General features: G+C 44.0%; 1 protein-coding gene across 6 annotated transcripts in view; it reads right to left on the bottom strand.

Annotated features, from left to right (window-relative positions):
- ccdc88ab (coiled-coil domain containing 88Ab) overlaps positions 1 to 22,572 on the bottom strand; it is an 88,139-nt gene that overhangs the window by 19,386 nt on the left and 46,181 nt on the right. For all 6 annotated transcript variants that reach the window (XM_070448545.1, XM_070448547.1, XM_070448544.1 and 3 more), the window contains 13 exons: positions 11,593 to 11,674; positions 10,011 to 10,169; positions 9,686 to 9,832; positions 8,971 to 9,115; positions 8,049 to 8,227; positions 6,795 to 6,932; positions 5,910 to 6,224; positions 4,963 to 5,718; positions 4,337 to 4,467; positions 4,016 to 4,154; positions 3,490 to 3,672; positions 3,168 to 3,329; positions 2,028 to 2,305 (listed from right to left, as the gene is read on the bottom strand). In XM_070448545.1, the coding sequence (XP_070304646.1) occupies positions 2,028 to 2,305; positions 3,168 to 3,329; positions 3,490 to 3,672; positions 4,016 to 4,154; positions 4,337 to 4,467; positions 4,963 to 5,718; positions 5,910 to 6,224; positions 6,795 to 6,932; positions 8,049 to 8,227; positions 8,971 to 9,115; positions 9,686 to 9,832; positions 10,011 to 10,169; positions 11,593 to 11,674 (2,814 nt within the window). The remainder of the gene's footprint in view (positions 1 to 2,027; positions 2,306 to 3,167; positions 3,330 to 3,489; positions 3,673 to 4,015; positions 4,155 to 4,336; positions 4,468 to 4,962; positions 5,719 to 5,909; positions 6,225 to 6,794; positions 6,933 to 8,048; positions 8,228 to 8,970; positions 9,116 to 9,685; positions 9,833 to 10,010; positions 10,170 to 11,592; positions 11,675 to 22,572) is intronic.

The following is a 22,572-nucleotide window of genomic DNA, read 5'->3' as shown; positions in this document are numbered from 1 at the left end:
AAAAGTGCAAATCAATCCCAGAACAACAGCAAAGGACCTTGTGAAGATGCTGGAGGAAACAATACAAAATTATCTATATCCACAGTAAAACGAGTCCTATATCGACATAACCTGAAAGGCCGCTCAGCAAGGAAGAAGCCACTGCTCCAAAACCGCCATAAAAAAGCCAGAATACGGTTTGCAACTGCACATGGGGACAAAGATCGTACTTTTTGGAGAATGTCCTCTGGTCTGATGAAACAAAAATAGACTGTTTGGCCATAATGACCATTGTTATGTTTGGAGGAGAAAGTGCTTGCAAGCCAAAGAATACCATCCCAACCGTGAAGCACGGGGGTGGCAGCATCATGTTGTGGGGGTGCTTTGCAGCAGGAGGGACTGGTGCACTTCACAAAATAGATGGCATCATGAGGGAGGAAAATTATATGGATATATTGAAGCAACATCTCAAGACATCAGTCAGGAAGTTAAAGCTTGGTCAAAAATGGTCTTCCAAATGGACAATGACCCCAAGCATACTTCCAAAGTTGTGGCAAGATGGCTTAAGAACAACAAAGTCAAGGTATTGGAGTGGCCATCACAAATCCCTGACCTCAATCCTATAGAAAATTTGTGGGCAGAACTGAAAAAGCGCGTGCGAGCAAGGATCCTACAAACCTGACTCCGTTACACCAGCTCTGTCAGGAGGAATGGGCCAAAATTCACCCAACTTATTGTGGGAAGCTTGTGGAAGGCTACCCAAAATGTTTGACCCAAGTTAAACAATTTAAAGGCAATGCTACCAAATACTAATTGAGTGTATGTAAACTTCTGACCCACTGGGAATGTAATGAAAGAAATAAAAGCTGAAAGAAATCATTATCTCTACTATTATTCTGACATTTCACATTCTTAAAATAAAGCAGTGATCTTAACTGACCTAAGACCGGGAATTTTTTATTAGGATCAAATGTCAAGAATTGTGAAAAACTGAGTTTAAATGTATTTGGCTAAGGTATATGTAAACTTCCGACTTCAAATGTATGTGTCTCTGACTTGAGCACTGTGTAATGGTAGTGTGGAACTGAGTGCATACTACGACTGTCATGCATATGTATTTGGCCATGTGTGGTTAACTTCTTTGGGGTAGGGGGCAGTATTTTCACGTCCGGATGAAAAGCGTGCCCAGAGTAAACGGCCTGCTACTCAGCGATAAAAGCTAAATTATGCATATTATTGGTAGATTTGGATAGAAAACACTGAAGTTTCTAAAACCGTTTGAATGATGTCTGAGTATAACAGAACTCATATGGCAGGTAAAAACCTGAGAATAAATCCAACCAGGAAGTGGGAAATCTGAGGTTGGTCGATTTTCAACTCAGCTCCTATTGAAGATAGTGGGATATTGGTAATGTTGCACTTCCTAAGGCTTCCACTAGATGTCAACAGTCTTTAGAACCTTGTCTGATGCTTCTACTGTGAAGTGGGGCCGAATGAGAGGGGATTGAGTAAGGTCTGCCATGAGCTGAACATGCGCTGACCATGCGCGTTCATGTGAGAGCGAGCGCGGTTGCATTAAGGAGAAGTGCATCTAAAATTCCATGCATAACACTTGTATTTTTATAAACATTTATAATGAGTATTTCTGTAAATTGATGTGGCTCTCTGCAAAATCACCGAATGTTTTGGAACTACTGAACGTAATGCGCCAATGTACACTCAGATTTGTGAATCCTCTCTTTGGCTGGAAAAATGGCTGTGTTATTCTGTGAATAGGCCCTCACCGAACATAATCGTTTGGTTTGCTTTCGTCGTAAAGCCTTTTTGAAATCGGACAACAAGTGTATCTTTAAAATGGTGTAAGATACATGTATGTTTGAGGAATTTGAATTATGGGATTTCTGTTGTTTTGAATTTGGCGCCCTGCAGCTTCACTGGCTGTTGAAGAGGTGGGTCCCACGTACCCTAGAGAGGTTTTAAGTGTGTGATCGATGCCAGCTGTGCTGGAGTATGCTGTAGGCACATAACAGCACCAGTTGAAATCCCACCTGTCCTCCAGGTCTCTGTGCTGTGATTCCAGGCTCTTGTGGGCACTTTTCAGGCCTCCGTGTTTGCCAATGAGGCCCTCATACTCCGAGGCCTGCCTCTCATGCAGGGCAGCCAACTTCTCATGGTCCCTCAGTAGCATCTCATAGGTGGACCTCAGGTCCTCCCTCTCCCTCACCACCCCCTCCTTCTCGTTCTCCGTGCTGGACTGCTGTGTCGCAAGCTGGGCATTCTGGGCCATGAGAGTGCCGCTCTGGGAGTTCAGGGTGGAGTTCTCCACCTAAAAGGGAAACAAGACATCTGATTGGACATCTGTGCCGTCTGAACTCAGTTACTCAGAAATGCCCTTAACTACGTCTGTTTTTTCAAGGCTTGTGTCATGTCCTTCTAGGCATTGCATTGGATTAGATTATCCAGTTATGTGGGGGAAAAAACAGGCCGATAACCTCACAAAACAATTTGAATAGGTGTAGGTGTCGGTTCTGAGCAATAGGGGGCACTGTGTACCCAGACAGCCTGTCCATCCAGTAAACACTGACGGTTGAGACGTCGCATGTTCTTGTTCGATTTGGATATACATCAGTGGTCAAATGTTTTTTGAAAGTACAAATTCCCAAGCACAGACACGTTTAAAGTTAGATTTGACATGCAGCAGAATGCAGCCGAATCCTGTTCAGATGTAGATTTTACGACTCAAGATTTTGTTGAACCGCTGCCATAAAATACATCAAAATAGATGTGGCTTATGAGAGGGCAATTCTCTCTAGCCACGTGGCAGTGGAGAGACAGAGCTTGGGGAGGGTTTAAACTACAATATAGGCTAACAATGTAGTGTAGACAAGGCCAGCGTATAGGGTGCAGAGCACAGCAGTGAAGGAGCAACAGAGGGAACCAGGGCTTAGTGGTTAAAGCGTTGGGACAGTAACCGAAAGGTTGCTGGATCTAAGCCCCAAGCTGACAAGGTAAAAATCTGTCGTTCTGCCCGAGAAGGCAGTTAACCCACTGTTCCCCGGGCGCCGAAGACGTGGATGTCGATTAAGGCAGCCCCCCGCACCTCTCTGATTCAGAGGGGTTGGGTTAAATGCAGAAGACACATTTCAGTTGAATGCATTCAGTTGACTAGGTATCCCCCTTTCCCGTACTTGTAGTTTGGCATTCTGGGTCTGTAGGGTGGTGTTGTTCTCCTGTAGAGATGCAGTCTGTCTCTGCAGAGCCAGAATCTGGGCCTGCAGGTTACTGCTCTGGGTCTCCAGCTGCTTCAGGTTGGTATGCAGGGCCTGCTTCTCTGCCTGTAGGGTGGCATTCTGAAAATGACAGACACAGAGACACAGAGACACACACACACACACACACACACACACACACACACGAGATTAACGCATGCATTAATTATATACAGAAGCCCTTCACATACTGTATCAAAGATGACTATTTTGACTTGTTGATTAGATTGAGTTTACTTACGTTTCTCTCCACCTCGATGAGGCGGTCTTTGACCTTGAGCAGTTCCCGGGTGGTCTCGTGGCTCTCCTTCTCCCACTTGTTGACCGCCTGAGAGTCCTCCCTGTCCCCTCTCCTGGGGGGCGAGCTCTGCACCATTCTCTCCTCCTCCTCCCTCTGTCGCAGGGCCTCGTAGTTCTTCTTCACCTGGATAGGTCAAAGGTGAATGGGTTAAACCTCCATCCCCCAAAATATGCCCATGCTAATGAGTTCCATCTCTGTTCTGGCACCTCAGCGGCAAGGGTTCTAGTTTTAGTCACAAAGTTAAACATGTGCTGCAGAAACTATTCTCTGGGTTTTCTAGGCTCCTGGTGCCTCATGAATAGATAACACAATGGAAAAGGAATTAATAAATAATGAATTGCCTCAGAAGCATTTGAGTGTTTCTCTGAGTCACGCGTTAAAGAAGCATAACACAGGACCTCTCTGGGATAATGTTTTTTTGTACAGATATTCATTGGGCTGCTGTTCTATATTGTTTAGGACTCACAGTTTTGAGCTCCTGGCGCAGTTGTTGGTTGAGGTTGGAGGACTCCTGCAGTCTGGCCTCCAAGGCTGCTATCTTCTCCTCCTTGATCTCCAGAGTAGATTTGAGAGTGGACTCTAGCTTGAACTCCAGCAGCTTGTACCTGCACATAATAGACATTCACAATCATTAAAAGACCAAGGATCTTTCCTGGATAGAATTCAATGTCTTGACACTGTATTGTTGGCAGAGTGTCTACCATGAACCTCAATTGATGTGGTCACAATTATTTATGGGGGGATGGGCACCTTTGAGCAGCAGCATAATGGTTTGTGTGTATATTACCTGTCGTGGTCAGAGCTCTGCTCGTCCTGCAGCAGCCTCTCCTTGTTGAGGCCTATCTTCTCCAGCTCGTGGGTCAGTTTCTCCAGGTCATTGTTCATCTGCTGAGTCCGCAGTTTCTCACTCACCAGTTCCTGAAACATCAAACGCCAATCCAGAGTCACTCTACATTCATAATCCCTAGAATTTAATCCTTTATTAATGAATAATCCAATCTTAATGTACTTAAATGGAACATAGTTGAGTTCCATGTTTAAGAAAAAGTGTTGGCATAGTGCTCTGGTTTTATTACTTCTTGCATAATGCAGGTGCAATGATTATAGCTGAACTTAAAGGTTAGTCCCAAAATGTCAGGAATTCTAAATATTTTACTTTCAAAACACAGAAATACAGCCAGTATGATGCATTTTGCATATATCTTGAAAACTTGATTGCTGACATGCAAAACATTTTGGGACTATTTCAACAATGGACTAATGAAACAAACAAATACCAAAAGAGTTTTCCTTTAAATCAATATTCTAAAATGTACATTTGAAGACTTGTGGGCATTCACCCCATGCATTACCATTACAATATATATACTAACATTACAACATGCATCTCTAAGGTAGTCGCTACATCATTACCTCTCGCAGAGTGACCAGGGTCTTCTTATCGATGGTGGCCTGTTTGACCAGCTCCTTGTTCTCCTTCTCCAGATCTTTGAGGCGGTTGCAGGAGTCCTTGAAGGAGGTCATCTCCTTGCCCAGCAAGCGGTTGTCCTTCTCCAGGTGGCTGATCCTCAGGTTGTCCTCGTCCATCTTGGAGTCCCTGATCTCCGCCTGCTGTCTCAGCCTTTTGTTGTCCTTCTCCAGGTGCTTCTTGTCCTTCTCCAGCTGAGAGCTCTCTTGCTCCAGAGTCTTATTCTCCTGCTCCAGCTGCTCCAGACGTTTGCTGGAGATCTTCAGTTCCTCCAGGCTCCTCTGCAGGCTCTGGTTCTCCTGCTCTATGTCCTGCAGCTCCCCCTCCAGCTGCTGCATCTTGCGGCTGCTGTTGTCCAGGGCCTTCTGCAGCCGCTGGTTTTCCGTATCCAGGCCCTGGTTGCTCACCTCGAGCCTCTCAGTTTTCTTGGAGGAGGCCTTGAGCAGCTCCAGGCTCCTTTTCAGCTGGCTCCTCTCACTCTCCAGCTCAAGGTTCTCCAGCTCCAGCTGAGCCGCCTTGTTCCCAGCCGAGCGGAGCACCTCAGCAGTCCTGCGAAGCTCCAGGTTCTCCTCGTCCAGCTGGGAGTTCTCCTTCTCCAGGGCCTCCAGCTGGAAGGATGTGCTCCGCAGGCCGTCCACCACCTTCTTTAAACGACGGCCCTCTGCCTCCAGCTCGGAGTTCTCCTTCTCCAGAGACACCACCTGAGGATTTAGGAGAATATGGATATAACATTTATCAACAAAGCACTTTTCCTCATTCAAACTCCCATCTACTTTATACAATAGGAGCTGCACAACAAAGAAATAAGTGACTCATTTGGCACACAATAGACACCAGGTATACTGACAACTATAAGTGAAGTTTACAGCCACCAATGCACGCAGGGGCTGACCTTGTCACAGGTGATGCCCAGACTGGCTACTCGTTTCTGCAGGGCCGCGTTCTCCCTCTCCAGCCGCTGCGCCTCCACCTCCAGCTCCTCGGCCCTCTCGCCCTTATCCTTGTACATCTCCAGGTCCTTACGCAGCTGTTTGCGCTCAAACTCCAGCTTGTTGAGCTTGGAGCTGGTCTCCCGGATGGACTCGTGCAGCACGCGGTTCTCCTTCTCCACGTCTTTGACCCGCGCCTCAGCGCCCACCTGGGAGCGCTGCCTCAGCGATGAGACGGTCTGGGTCAAATGCTCGTTTTCCTGCTCCAAGCCTTTCACCTGGAACATAGAGGATGTCTGAGTGGCGCTATGGGACAGCTTCAACTCGAGTCATGCTTCAGTATGGTGTTAATATGAACAGAGCCCCAGAGATTATCTGACCATGAAAAACTCTGCTCTTATAATACCCTAGGGTCCTGAATTTGTTCTAATCAGGTCGAGTAGTCATGAAAAGTTCCTGGCCCTAGCTCTGAACCCTGTAGTGTAGGTTCACCAGAGATATGTTCTTCTACTGTAAACCTCATCAATCTAAACTCCCTGTGTCTGGGGCCTCATTAGATTCTGTCGGCTTTCATTACCCCCCAAGCCACACAGAGCTCTTCAAACTCACTGGGAGAATGCAAGCACAAAGACTACGCTCTCCTAAGAAAATCATTATGGATTTGGATTGAGTTAAGTAGCAATGTCGTTTTGAGTTTCTTGGAACAAGACCAGAACAAGGTCAAATCAGTACTTTGACCCGCCTAAAATGAAAGGCTGTTTGTGTCTTGAGCATGGACATGCATGCCTGTGTGTGTGTGTGTGTGTGTGTGTGTGTGTGTGTGTGTGTGTGTGTGTGTGTGTGTGTACCTGTCTATCTGCATTCTCTCTCAGTGTCTCCAGGGTTTTCTCCAACAGAGCCTTCTCCTTCATCAGGTCGGTGCCGAGACTCTCTGCACTGTGCAGACTCTCCCTTTCTGTGTTCAGCTCACTCTCCAGCTGCACCAGCTGCAGGCACACACAGAGGACGCACTGTTACCATGGCACCCAGTCACTTAGATCACAGACAATGACACTATGCAGTACCACATCATTACACATCAAATTGGACTCAATTACATTGTAATCCGGTCAATGAAATTGAAGAACCCACTGTTCTCAATTTAATTTCCTGATTTGCCAAAATAAAACTGAATTGACTATGATACAGACATTTATATTTCTCTAATTACAGTGGCTCCGTGTTGTGATGCATGTCCTATATTAAAGAGAGGCGTAAGCGACTCCATATCGCCCTTCCCATGAACACCGGCTCCAATCTCTGTTGTCTCCTCTCCCCTCCGGAGGATGCTCTGTCAGACTGCACAAGGTAATTACCACTCATGTCACTCACACCCTCTACAAAGGGAAGGGCTGAATTATCTACAAATAAAAGCTTTTCACTCGAGCCGCTTCATCCTCAGTCTGTTCTCTCCCTCTTTCCCATTTCTGCTCACCGCATGACGCACAAACACTGTGGCACCAACAGCAACTACAAGCGCACTGTATACACATACACACACCATTCTTCAAAAAGCAGGCGGACTATTACTAATCATATCATAGATATATACTCACAAGCACTTCATTACGTCAAAGCAGCTTAACTCAAAATTGCCTTCTTATTGCTCCTGCTTGGATTCACTTTTAAATGAGCTCTTTTACAGACAGAGTGGTGTTGCCTAACTCTGTTTCGCCTGAGAAATGCACATTTCATGCATTTTATGTGGAGTGCACAGAGAAGGCTTAAGTGTCTGAAAATAGCCGAGAGAGTTAGCTTGGAGAAACCTTCAAGTGTCAAGTCTTCAAGTGTCAAGAAATGGACTTCAGGATTTACTCAGTTCTTTCAACTCCCTCTGTTGTCATGGATCTATGAGTCCTGAAAGCCAAGTCCTGGGGTGAAATATAGGGGGCTGGAGAAAGATGCTAGTGTACTGTAGGGTTACAGAGCAGGCAGCCATTGTTATGTTGTTGATGCAATAAGGAGCCAATGTGGAGTGGGCAGATGATTGATGGGCAGATGAGGGCCCATGTTTAGGCAGCAAGTGTGAAGACGTATGGGACAATTGTAAAAGCTGCTCTGACCCTCTGGGTGAGCCTCTGGTTCTCCTTGTCGGCCTTGAGGCGGTGTGCAGGGGCGTCCTCGCTGGCAGAGCCCCTCAGCTCCTCTACGGTTTTCAGCAGGGCCTGGTTCTCCTTCTCCAGCTTCAGCAGGCGGCTGGACGTCAGCTCATTCACCTCGTGGCCCAGTGACTTCTGAGGCACTGCACAATGAAACCAACTCTATGTTAAACACACAACATACTGCACCGAGAGACTGAAAACAGCCATCACTAGCACAGAGAGGCTGCTGCCTATATACACAGACTTGAAATCATTGGCCACTTTAATAAATGGGACACTAGTCACTTTAATAATGTTTACATTTCTTGCATTACTGATCTCATATGTATATACTGTATTCTATACTATTCTACTGTATCATAGTCTATGCCGCTATGACATTGCTCATCCATATATTTATACATTCTTAATTTCTTTACTTAGATTTTTGATTTGTGTGTATTGGGTATATGTTGTGAAATTGTTAGATATTACTTGTTAGATATTGCTGCACTGTTGGAACTAGAAGCACAAACATTTCGCTGCACCCGCAATAACATCTGCTAAACACGTGTATGTGACCAATAAAATTTGAATTGATATGCTAAAAGGTACTGTTCTAGTGTTGGGGAACTTCCTAATGGGAAGAGGAAGTATGGGACATCCCTAAATGTAGATCTATATCAGTACTGTAGTTACTGAGGAAACACACAGTGTTTATCCTGATCCAAGACCAGTTAAACAGTATTCCAAATCCAGGCCCGTTGCTAATCTGGGTCTCGGATTCATTAAATATTAATTACAGGAGCTAATCATGTGTAAATAAACCCTGTCCAATCTGTTGTGTGTGTGTGTGTATGGTGGGCCAGGGCTGGGGTTGAAGCCAGAGCCTACTGCTGCTCACCCTCTGTCAGATCAGGGGTCTTGGAGAGCTGCTCCAGCTCCCAGCCCAGGTGGAGAGACTCGTCCATACTCTGTTTCTGGGCCATTTCTAGCACCAGGTTCTCCTCTAGCAGCTCCTCAATACGCTTCCTGTCCATGTCCCGCTCCTGATGCACATAGACAAACACACAACGTACTGTCAGGATGGCTATACAATTTACTAAACCTTATAGCCGATTTAAGGTAATTCCAGCGTTTGCATTGACAGTACAGCATTTACTGCGATGCAGCCTCTGTAGAAGTCAGGGCATTCATACTTCTTGTGCTTTGCAGAGCAGTTGTAAAGGAAGTTGTCAAGGAAGTGAGTTTGCGTTTATACAGGACCTACCGCCCCCACCTATCATCAACCAATCATGTCAACGCAGAGCTATACGGAGCCCTCCGGTTTGTTACAAAATTTGGAAGGTGCACGACAACGCGGGTACGTAGCTTGATTTGGCCTCCGCAAGCCTCCGCAATTGCATCACACCCTCCGTATAGAGCCTCTGGATCACATTTCAGGATCAAGCATAAATTGGCTTTTACAGTGAGAACCTATTCAGTACAGCATATGGGATTTTATTCAAAGAGAACCTACAAAATGGTTCCATAAAGTGAAAATATACAAACATACCAGCATGTCTGTTAACTTTAATCCCACACAAAACACAGACTTTCATTCTCAATCTTTCCCTCACCATTTCCATGTCGTGGATCTTGGATTTGAGCTGCAGGCTCTCTTTCTCCAGTTCGTGGAGTTTGTCAGAGCGAGTCCTGGTTCCTTCTAGCTGGTCCTCAAGCATGGCCTTGGTCTCCAGCAGAACCTGGTTGTCCTCCTTCAGCTCCTGTAGGGCCCAGCAGAGAGCAACATCATCAGCCCTATCACGTCTAATACACGGGGCTCACAACATTCAACAAACATTGTGGAAACAAGTCAATACATTTCTGTTACACCCAATGGATGCTTCATTGACACGTCAAGCTTGTTGGGTGCTGAACTGCTATTTATTTGTTTGGGTATACCTCCACTCTAGCTTTGTAGAACTCAATGTCATGGAGCCTCTCCTTGTAGCGTCCCACTTCACTTTCCAGCTTGTCCACTCTGATGGCCTTCTCTCTCAGAACGTCCAGCTCGTCACGATAGGCCCTGGCAGAACGTGCATCTGACAACAACTGCAGGCTCTGGAGGGTACAAACAAAACACTTCATGTCAGTGTCACACACATTCAAGATATCTGTTTTCACAGACTTATTTCCCCTGAGTGTACAAAACATTAAGAACACCTTCCTAACATTGAGTTGCACCCCCTTTGACCTCAGACCAGCCTCGATTCGCCGGGGAATAGACTCTACAAGGTGTTGAAAGCGTTCCACAGGGATGCTGGGCCATGTTGACTCCAATGCTTCCCACGGTTGGGAGATCCTTTGGGTGGTGAACCATTCTTGATACACACGGGAAACTTTTGAGCGTGAAAAACCCAGCAGCGTTGCAGTTCTTGACGCAGACCGATGCGCCCGGCACCTACTACCATACCCCTTCCAAAGGCACTTGAATCTTTTGTCTTGCCCGTTCACCCTCTGAAAGGCACACATACACAATCCATGTCTCAAGGCTTAAAAATCCTTACGCAACCTGTCTCCCCTTCATCTACACTGATTGAAGTGGATTTAAGTGACATCAATAAGGGATCATAGACTGACCAGGTGAAAGCTATGTCATGGAAAAAGCAGGTGTTCCTAATGTTTTATACACTCAATGTACATGCATTGCGCACATGCATAATTAATATTGGTAAACAAACACACCATAGATTGAGTAGGTAGATGCACACGCACACACACACACACACACACACAAAAGCTCCTCTTAGTCAATAGGGTCATTAGCCAGTAATCTTCTCTGGAAAGGGGATTTGAAATGACCCCACACACACACAAGCACCTCTGCCATGCTGTTGCTGTTGTCCCTACTTTCTAGCGCTGCGAATCATGTTTACAGCAAAGACTATAAATAAAAGAACATCTTTGCCTACATCTAAGGAGATAGCCAAACTATAGATAGCTCAGCCACTAATTGGTTAAGGGCATTAACCTCATGATTAAGAATGTCAAATAGGAGGCGGTGGAGATGGTTTGATGTGTTGTATAACCTTGAGAACAGTCAGGTTACAACAGGTGACATGTCTTATAGGTGAAGCTTTTGTCCAGTTGTCGGCGGGCCAGCTCTGTGTGACAGGCTTGTAAATCTGGATTGATGCCTAGCATAGCTCAGCAGCATGGTCGGTGCGTAGTTTGTGTGTGAAAGTGTGTAGCTGGAGATCAGAAGAGACATGTTTGGTCCAAGGCAGACTGTGTGTATTCGTGTATTAAGTGGAGTCATGCTGGTGCTAAATTGTGTAATGTGACGTGGACTGGGATCTCTGACATCAGCTGTAATTGACTCCCGGTGATTACTCAGCTGTGAGGTCTCAGTCTGCTCTGGGGTTGGACGGTAATGTGTTATGTTGGGCTATATGTTGTGCTAGTTTCATCTTTCTAATGCAGAGTTGGAAATCTGTTCTATATTTCTTCGTGCTGTAGTAGCTAGGTTTGTTTTGTCCAGTACCTCTTGCTGAATCCTCTTGTTCTCAGTCTCCATATTGTCCAGCTCCTGTCTACAGTCCAGCAGCTGCTCACTCTTCTCCTCCCTGAAAGATAGAGAGCGAGCGAAAGAGGCAGAGAGCGAAAGGAAGAGAAAGAGAAATATCTTCAATCACACATGTACTCATTTAAAAAAATAAAAAATAAAAAAATCCTTCCTCACAAACAAGACCATAACTGTCCCACAGTTGTTATTCTTATAATATTTTTTTCTTGACATTTTTCTAATTTGGCACAGAAACTAGAGGCCATGAGTAACTTGGTCAAAAAGAAAGGCACCGATTGGCCTATATTTCCAGTAATATACCCTCCGTTTGCAACCCTAACCATGACTAATTTGCTGTTATTTGGACTTGGTTAATGAGAAGTTTTTCAACAATTTTCCAAAATGGAGGAAAATATATGCTGACAGACCTTATGGGTCCTTGAGGCAGATTTGTTCAGCATGATGAAATACGCCTACATACCAAGTTTCAAGTCTCTAGGTCAAACAGATGGCGATTTGAGGGTTTAAGTGATACTGCTTATAACAGCGGTAGGTCCTGTATATGACCCAACTGTTAGGGTTGCAAACGGAGGGTATATTACTGGAAATGTTTAATGTTTACCAGTAAACTACCAGAATCTTGGTCTCTTTCAAGGATTTGATCTATCACAAGACATTTAGTGGCACTTTTGGGTACTTCAGATTATTACAGGTGTCATTCCCTCTGTGTGGCATTATTTATGTAGAATATGGAAATAATTAAAAATGATTTTCAAATAAATAATGTCAAAGGTGTAAAACACTTCTAAATATAAACCAACTTAGTGAATGTTTGTTATTTTACAAACTTGTTTATTTTACTCTGTTAATATGTATTTGTTGTGAATGTTTTGGTGTCAAACTGGTGGCAGTTATGAAAAATGTCAATAGCGGGAAAAGTTGCAGAGTTAATTGAAAATAATGCCATCATTGATTAGATGCTTTTTTCATTAATTATTTTTCTCTTGAAACATACGGTCTATCTACCAGAAATGAATGGAAAATATGGACACAAATTAATACTATATATGAATACATGTTTTAAGTTATTTAAGTATAAATTACCAAAGTTACAATAGATTGTTAAATCTCAAAATTACTGAAGAATCCGGTAACTGTGGTAAATTACCGATAGCTTTGCAACCACATCTCTTGACTTAGTTTGAGAAAAATGTAAGGGATTGGTTAAGAGATGGCTGAGTTATTGATAAAAATCAGTATATCAGATTTTATATGTCCATATAAATCCTTTGTAAATCCACTTCCCAATGGCCCATCAACTTGAAACCTTCTAGGGTCAAAGACATTACCATGATGAACCATGTTAAGATTGGCATTGATATCTTAAAGAAAATAAGGAAACTTAATTTACTTTTTTGAATATATAACGCTAATGCTGAAAATAAAGAAGAAAATCTGCTCATGGACTAAAAGTCAGATTCACTCCAAATGTGGTCTTTGAAATCATCACAATAGTCCCTGAAGTGTTTGAGAAAATTACGTTGATGCATTCAAAGATGGCCACACTATAACAGTAGATGCATATTAGCACATACGCAAAAAAAAAACACGTTTGTTTTCTGGGTTGGGAGATGGCGAGATATTGCATATCCAGTATTCTATTTTATACATCTGTCGATGTCATTGATTGTTTCTTTGTAGCTAACTAGCTATTATATCACTAAGTACTGGCTGATGTGGGTGGGGTACAGTAGTAGTCTACAGTAACGTTACAGCAATACTGAATGACAAAGTAGGCTTGTCACTACTAGCTAGTTGGTTGATATGGGGTACAGTATAACTGAATGACAGTCACCACCCTACTGTTCTGTAATTCATTGGTCTTGAAATTGTTAAATTAACATTAGGGAGACACACCACACATTCACGCAGATGGACGGCGGTATACTTTTTAGCCAGTAGTTCTGAAAGTAGCACTAATGAGCCAAAAGTGGTCCCCGAAAAGTGTCTCTCTCTCTCGCTCATTGGCAAATGCTGGTTAGGCCTGAAGCTCATTGGATAGAACTCAAATTGCTATGGGGCTCGATTCGCCGGGGAATATGGCCCACGTGCGGGGAAATGGCGCGGCACAGCTTCAAGAAAATAGTAGTTTCAAACTAGGGATTTTGTGTCTAATTGAGTTAGACAGTAATTCTGCATGTGTGAACTAAACATCCAGCCCAATGCAGGAGGTTTATAAAATTCTTTCTTAGCCGTCAAAGGACTGGCACATGTCTTTAAGGCTAAGCTAATCGTTAGATCCTTTGTAGGCGCGTCGGTAAATCTCCGAGCTGTTTCCCTAAACCATCGTTATTAACGTTGCACTTGAAAGTGATCATAAGCCCCAAGGGGGCCAGGTGCACGGTGTTTCCTCCGACACATTGGTGCGGGTTGGAGGCGCGCTGTGTTAAGAAGCAGTGCGGCTTGGTTGGGTTGTGCTTCGGAGGACGCGTGGCTTTCGACCTTCGTCTCTCCCGAGCCCGTACGGGAGTTGTAGCGATGAGACAAGATAGTAATTACTAGCGATTGGATACCACGAAAATTGGGGAGAAAAGGGGATAAAAAAAATTGGGAAAAAAATTGAAAAAAAAAGAAAGTGATCATAATCTAATGCCTGCCTCAGACCACTCATAAACCATATAAGTGTGTCGTTAGATGCTTTTTTTGCCCTCCCGCGTCACTTTATACACAGAAGAGCTCTGCTAAACATAGAATCACATGGTTTATCAGTCTCTCTGTGACAGCTGATAAGTTCAGAACAAAGTTGACTATAAAGTTGCCAATGATACAAACAAGTGACATAAAAACATGCTTCAAATGAAAACAGATGACTGCATTAAAATATAAATACAGTAGGCTATAGGCCTATTTCAATCCTATCAATTTACATTTAATGTGCAATAAATTGAGTTATATTTTGCTGCTTGTAGGCTAGTTAGGCTACTGTCTGTAATTTGTCTCATATTTCATGATGTGTAGCCTAACATGTGCGCAATGATTTTTATTGGGTAAGCATTAGAATAAGCCGCCTCACAATTTGTTCTTCAGCTCTCGGCAGCCCCGTCCTGTAATTGGCATGTATTGGTGCTCGTACACTTAGGCCCTAAAGATTAGGCTTACGCACTAACGCCAGATAAAAAAAATACATGTAGCTTCATATGAATTGTACAAAAATTCTATACTACATGGCCAAAAGTATCTGCTCGTCGAACATCTCATTCCAAAATCATGGCTATTAATATGGCGTTGCCCCCCCCCCCCCCCCCCCTTTCCAGAAGAGCTTCCACTCTTCTGGGAAGGCTTTCTACTAGATGATGAAACATTGTTACAGGGACTTGCTTCCACAGCCACAAGAGCATTAGTGAGGTTGGCGTTCCAATTCATCCCAAAGGTGTTCGATGTGGTTGAGGTCAGGGCTCTGTGCAGGCCAATCAAGTTCTTCCTCACCGATCTCGACAAACTAACCATTTTTGTATGGACCTCGTTTTGTACACAGGGGCATTGTCACGCTGAAACAGGAAAGCCCCTTCCACAAACTGTTGCCACAAAGTTGAAAAGCACCGAATCTTCTAGAATGTTATTGTACGCTGTAGCGTTAAGATCTCTTCACTGGAACTAGCCCGAACAATGAAAAACAGCATGTAGCGTTCTCCTGGCATCCGCCAAACCCAGATTCGTCTGTCGGACTGCCAGATGGTGAAGCGTGATTCATCACTCCAGAGAACGCCTTTCCATTTCTCCAGAGTCCAATGGCGGCGAGCTTTACACCACTCCAGCCGATGCTTGGCATTTCACATGGTGATCTTAGGCTTGTGTGCGGCTGCTTGGCCATGGAAACCCATTTCATGAAGCTCCCGACAAACAGTTCTTGTGCTGACATTGATTCCAGAGGCAGTTTGGAACTCTGTAGTGAGTGAGTGTTGCAACCGAGGACAAGATTTTGATGTTCTTCAGCTCTCGGCAGCCCCGTCCTGTGAGCTTGTGTGGCCTACAACTTTGCGGCTTTGCCATTGTTGCTCCTAGACGTTTCTAATTCACAATAACAAACACAGTAGACCGGGGCAGCTCTAGCATGCAGAAATGTGACAAACTGACTTGTTGGAAAGGTGGCATCCTATGACGGTGCCACGTTGGAAGTCACGGAGCTCTTCAGTACAGGCCATTCTACTGCCAATGTTTGTCATGAGAGATTACATGGCTGTGTGCTCAATTTTATACACCTGTCAGCAACAGGTGTGGCTGAAATACCCAAATCCACTGATTTGAAGCGGTGTCCTCATACTTCATTTTTAATGCATTGTTTTCTCTTGAGTCAAACCGCGCATTACTAACACACATGATAAAGCAAGTTAAACGTTTACAAAAAGACAACGTAAAAAAGCTCCATGTGCCTAGTGACTGAACGCAAAAAAAAAAAAAAAAAAAAGAGCATAGCGACATGATCACACAATTACCTCTCCGCCACTCACGTAGTTTAGCTGTGTGATTATTATCACTTAAGGTAATTCTTTGTCTATCTCAGGAGAGGACGGACATGCATGACTTTCTGCTCTCCTCCCTGCTGAGAACGATCCGGCCCCAGCAGCGCAGACATCTGCCAGCCACGCCACCACTGCCCCTTGAAAGCTTCTCCCTGACCGGCAACAAGACAGGAGTTCGTCCTGGACCAAGGCCACGGCCAATGGCTGTTGATGGGCTACTGGCCAAGCACCACAGGGAGAAAGAGATCCAGAAGCGGGTGGATACCTCAGGCCGTCTGTACAAGTTCTGCCATCAGCCACTGAAAGGCCCTAACAGTCCTCCAACACATACCGGCTTTCCTGGAGTGTCAGGAAAATATCTACTGCCTAGCCCAAGTGTACATGGTATTGGAGGGAGATTCAACAGTCTGCCTTTTATAAGACTGGAAAACAGAGATGGATGGTGGAGAATGGGGAGTGACTCAAGAGACACGCAGAAATAAAGAAGAGCTGAAGATCTTTCCATTGATGGATGTGGTTTGTTTGATTTGCATTTATTTGACAGGTACTGTTCATTCTATTACATTACTTGCAGTGCCTTCAGAAAATTATTCATACCCCTTGACTTATTCCACATTTTGTTGTGTTACAGCCTGAATAAAAACATGTACTGAAACACAGAAATATCTCATTTACATAAAATCCCCTTAGGCAGCAATTACAGCTATGAGAGCATTGCACACTTGGGATTGTACAATATTTGCACATTCCTTTTAAAATTCTGCAAGCTCTTTCAAGTTGATTGTTGATAATTTCTAGACAGCCATTGTCAAGCCAATTTAGGTCAAACTGTAACTAGGCCACTCAGGAGCATTCAATGTCGTCTTGGTAAGCAACTCCAGTGTATAATTGCCCTTGTGTTGTAGTTTGTCCTGCTGAAAGGTGAATTCGTCTCCCAGTGTCTGTTGGAAAGTAGACAATCAGGTTTTCCTCTAGGATTTTGCCTGTGCTTAGCTCTATTCCATTTATTGTTATCCCCCAAAAAACTCCCTAGTCCTTGTCAATGACAAGCATACCCATAACATGATGCAGCCACCACCATGCTTGAAAATATGAAGAGTGGTACTCAATGATGTGTGTTGGATTTGCCCCAAAACTTAACGTTTTGTATTCAGGATAAACATTTAATTTCTTTGCCACATTTTTTGCAGGTTTACTTCAGTGCAAACAGGATTCATGTTTTGGAATATTTTTATTCTATACAGGCTTCCTTTACACTCTGTCAATGAGGTTAGTATTGTGGAGTAACTAAACTCAGCAAAAAAAGAAACATCCTTTTTTCAGGACCCTGTCTTTCAAAGATCATTCGTAAAAATCCAAATAACTTCACAGGTCTTCATTGTAAAGGTGTTTAAACACTGTTTCCCATGGTTCAATGAACCATAAACTATTAATGAACATGCACCCGTGGAACGGCCGTTAAGACACTAACAGCTTACAGACGGTAGGCAATTAAGGTCACAGTTATGAAAACTTAGGACACTAAAGAGGCCTTTGTACTGACTCTGAAAAACACCAAATGAAAGATGCCCAGGGTGCTTGCTCAGCTGCGTGAATGTGCCTTAGGCATGCTGCAAGGAGGCATGAGGACTGCAGATGTGGCCAGGGAAATAAATTGCAATGTCCATACTGTGAGACGCCTAAGACAGCGCTACAGGGAGACAGGACGGACAGCTGATCGTCCTTGCAGTGGCAGACCACGTGTAACACCTGCACAGGATCGGTACATCCGAACATCACACCTGCGGACAGGTACAGGATGGCTACAACAACTGCCCCAGTTACACCAGGAACACACAATCCCTCCATCAGTGCTTAGACTGTCCGCAATAGGCTGAGAGAGGCTGGACTGAGGGCTTGTAGGCCTGGTGTAAGGCAGGTCCTCACCAGACATCACCGGCAACAACGTCGCCTACGGGCACAAACCCACTGTCGCTGGACCAGACAGGACTGGTCTGGGGCGGTGTGTCACAGCATCATCGGACTGAGCTTGTCGTCATTGCAGGGAAGACATCCTCCCCCCTCATGTGATACCCTTCCTGTAGGCTCATCCTGACATGACCCTCCAGCATGACAATGCCACCAGCCATACTGCTCGTTCTGTGCGTGATTTCCTGCAAGACAGGAATGTCAGTGTTCTGCCATGGCCAGCGAAGAGCCCGGATCTCAATCCCATTGAGCATGTCTGGGACCTGTTGGATTGGAGAGTGAGGGCTAGGGCCATTCCCCCCCAGAAATGTCCGGGAACTTGCAGGTGCCTTGGTGGAAGAGTGAAGGGTAACATCTCACAGCCAAGAACTGGCAAATCTGGTGCTGTCCATGAGGAGGAGATGCACTGCAGTACTTACTGCAGCTGGTGGCCACACAGATACTGACTGTTACTTTAGATTTCTACCCCCCCCCCCCTCCTCCCTTTGTTCAGGGCACATTATTCCAGTTAGTCACATTTCTGTGGAACTTGTTCAGTTTGTCTCAGTTGAATCGTATGTTCATACAAATATTTACACCTTAAGTTTGCTGACAATAAAACGCAGTTGACAGTGAGAGGACCTTTTTTTTGCTGAGTTTACAATGTTACTGACCCATCCTCAGTTTTTTATCACAGCCATTAACTCTGTTTTAAAGTCACCAGCGGTTCCTTGCTCTCCGGCAACTGACTTAGGAAGGACGCCTGTATCTTTGTAGTGACTGGGTGTATTGATACATTATCCAAAGTGTAATTAATAAATTCATCATGCTCAAATGGATATTCAATGTATTGCTTTATTTTTTTACCCATCCAGGTTCCCTTTTTGCGAATTCACTTCTTGACTGGGGACCTTACAGATAATTGGTCAAATGGGGTACAGAGGTAGTCATTCAAAAATCATGTCAAACAACTATTATACACAGAGTCCATGCGACTTAAGGTTTTACATTTGTAAAGATTGTGTCTAGTCCAATGACACAAATCTAAATGTAAAGCCTTATTCTAAAATGGATTACATAGTCTTATTCTAAAATGGATTACATAGTCAGCCCCCCCCCCCCCCCATCAATCCTACACACAATACCCCATAATAACAAAGCAAAAACAGGTTAAGAATTGTTTGCAAATTTATTACAAATAAAAATTAAACTGAAGGAAAAAAAAGAATCACTTTAACATAAGTATTCAGACCCTTTACTCAGCACTTTGTTGAAGCACCTTTGGCAGTGATTACAGCCTCGAGTCTTCTTGGGTATGATGCTACACACTGGCTGGGCTACTCAAGGACATTCAGAGACTTGTCCCGAAGCCACTCCTGCATTGTCTTGGCTGTGTGCTTAGGGTCGTTGTCCTGTTAGATGAACCTTCACCCCTGTCTGAGGTCCTGAGCGCTCTGGAGAAGGTTTTCATCCAAGGATCTCTCTGTACTTTGCTCCAATCATCTTTCCCTCGATCCTGACTAGTCTCCCAGTCCTTGCCTCTGAAAAACATCCCCACAGCCTGATGCTGCCACCATGCATCACCGTAGGGATGGTGCCAGGTTTCCTCCAGATGTGATGCTTGGCATTCAGGCCAAAGAGTTCAATCTTAGTTTCATCAGACCAGAGGATCTTGTTTCTCATGGTCTAAGTCTTTACGTGCCTTTTGGCAAACTCCAAGCGGGCTGTCATGTGCCTTTTATTGAGGAGCGGCTTCCGTCTGGCCACTCTACCATAAAGGCCTGATTGGTTGAGTGCTGCAGAGACTGTGGTCCTTCTGGAAGGTTCTCCCATCTCCACAGAGGAACTCAGGAGCTCTGTCAGAGTGACCATCAGGTTCTTGGTCACCTCCCTGACCAAGGCCCTTCTCCCCCACTTGCTCAGTTCAGCCGGGTGGCCAACTCTAGGAAGAGTCTTGGTGGTTCCAAATTTCTTCCATTTACGAATGGAGCCAACTGTGTTCTTGGGGATCTTCAACCTTCAATGCTGCAGACATTTTTTGGTACCCTTCCCCAGATCTGTGCCTTGACACAATCCTGTCTCGGAGCTCTACGGACAATTCCTTGGATCTCATAGCTTGGTTTTTGCTCTGACATGCATTGTGAACTGTGGGACCTTGTATAGACAGATGTGTGCCTTTCCAAATCATGTCCAATCAATTGAATTTACTACAGGTGGACAATCACGTTGTAGAAACATATCAAGGATTATCAATGGAAACAGGATGCACCTAAGCTCAGTTTCAAGTCTCAAAGCAAAAGGTCTAAATACTTATGTAAACAAGGAATGTTTTTTATTTTTAATACTTTTGCAAAAATGTCCAAAAACCTGTTTTCACTGTCATTATGGGGTATTGTGTGTAGACTGATGAGGAAAACATTTTAGAATGACGCTGTAATGTAACAAAATGTGGAAAAAGTCAAGGGGTCTGAATACTTTCTGAATGCACTGTATATTAGTTTATTGCTAGTGTGTGCAAATGAACAAATACCAACATTTTTATTCTAAATTGCTGTCTTGAATAAATCAATTGCTATAGTGTGTAAAAAGGTTTGTTGTACAATGGATTGTGCTCTAACACTATCCTAAATATGCTTTTGATTTCAATAAAGTAAACCTCAACAATTTGAGAGATAAACATGGTAATGCCTTCACTGACTGCACATAAAGATATCATGTAGGAACTAAAGTGCTTGCTTTCTGTCCTATGTATCCCGTTTATTGCTGCTCACAGCTATATTTATTTATGTTTTCTCTAAAGTAGTCTTGAAAAACTGGAATTTTTACTTAGGCCATGTAACTCATTGGTTAGTACAAACCAAGGTGTTTACCCAGCAGATAGGAATCCATGGACCTCTGTCCTTACCGGGTCAGGTCAGCTTGTTTACTTCTGCCTGTGTGGGTTGGGGGCGTGGTTAATTACCAAATTATATACAGTGCATAGTGGATTATATTTGACATTCTTAGGAGCTATTCAGACTCTGCAGGTGAGGATAATTCATTTATATGTGTAATGAACAATTGACATGAGTGTGTGAGTACGTCTTCTGTCTTTTTGATCACATGAAAACAACCTGATTTGTACTTGGGAAAAAAGAACCAAGCATACATTTCCTTCAGAGGCAAGTCAATGAACTTGAGTGGGAAAAAACAAAAACGCCTGTGTGTTATTTTACAACTTTAACTGTGACAGAGCAACTCTTTCCTCAGGACAACAAACATAGCTCAACTGAAAATATACAAAGTAGGACCACAAACACAACCTACAAATGACCTCACAATAAGCTCCCCTATGACATGCAAATCTCTAACTTTAGAGCTGCCTTGCTTTAGTTCCACCAGCTCTTTATAACAGAGCAAATCCAGATCACCAGATGTTAAGTGAGCAACAGGCCAACAGATTCCTTTCCTCGCTCCGTCTCTGACTAGACGGACTTCAAACCCCCTCAACCCAGATTTAGCAGCAAATAGAGCTCATCTGACAAAATATTCGACTGTTAATGGGTTTGCGTGATTGTAACACTACATTAGACAGGCAATGGAACCAAAATACAGGTTGGGACTTGATGAGGCTGAGGGTGGCCAGTCCTGCAAGCTCCTGGTCGGTGAGGAATTAAGAATGTGCCACACAAAGCTTTGAAGAGACCTGTACATTCTTCAGATGAGTGGAGATGCTTTCCAGACTCCTTGGTCCACTGAACATAATTTATTATGGCCTGCTAGATTAGCGATCTGTACTGGCTTTGCTGCTTGTAGGAATTATTATCACTGTTCTGTTCTATGCTTCCTGTGATGTGCATGTTGAAATCAGAGGCTTGAGCAGCTAGCTTCGAGTATGGAATAAAACTCACGTTATGCTTCTGTTTCTTCAGCTGCTTTTGGTGAGCACACACACACCAAGTGTGTACCCCTTGTGTTTAGAGTCCTTTCATCTAATCCCATCCCACCATAGATCCTGTCATCAGACATTCAGCCCAAGCAGCAAAACACCTTTCACTGTATTCCATGTTTCTTTAAGGCCCTAACAAAGAGAGTAGTTGACAGCCTAGGCCTAACAGAAAGCTGCTCATCCACTGTGGGTGACAGCACTGAGCCTGCAGCAGCTCTGAGTCACACTAACAACCATGGTACCATGGTCTACCTGCATTTTACAGTCTAACATTCACAATAGAAAATGCACCCTACTGTAGTTCCACAGGACCTGACAGGATTGAGATTGAGTCTTTAGGGGCTATATCATAATCTATTTCTACACAATCTATTCCTGCATTCCTCTTAACAGGTTTCATATTTAGGCAAAAAAAAAAAAAAAATACGAACATTAAGCCATATTTTCTAAAGACATTCTGCAGGATGTATGGTCACTTTACTGGGCCCTCAAAAGGACCTTCAGTAGAACTGAATCTGTATTTATTGTGTTTTAAAGCATGCCTTTGGCAGAGAATGGCCAGTT

Source organism: Salvelinus sp. IW2-2015, linkage group LG18, assembly GCF_002910315.2.
Source record: "Salvelinus sp. IW2-2015 linkage group LG18, ASM291031v2, whole genome shotgun sequence".
NCBI lineage: Eukaryota > Metazoa > Chordata > Actinopteri > Salmoniformes > Salmonidae > Salvelinus > Salvelinus sp. IW2-2015.
The sequence above is the reverse complement of the archived record's forward strand: the minus strand, read 5'-3'. Positions and strand labels throughout refer to the sequence as shown.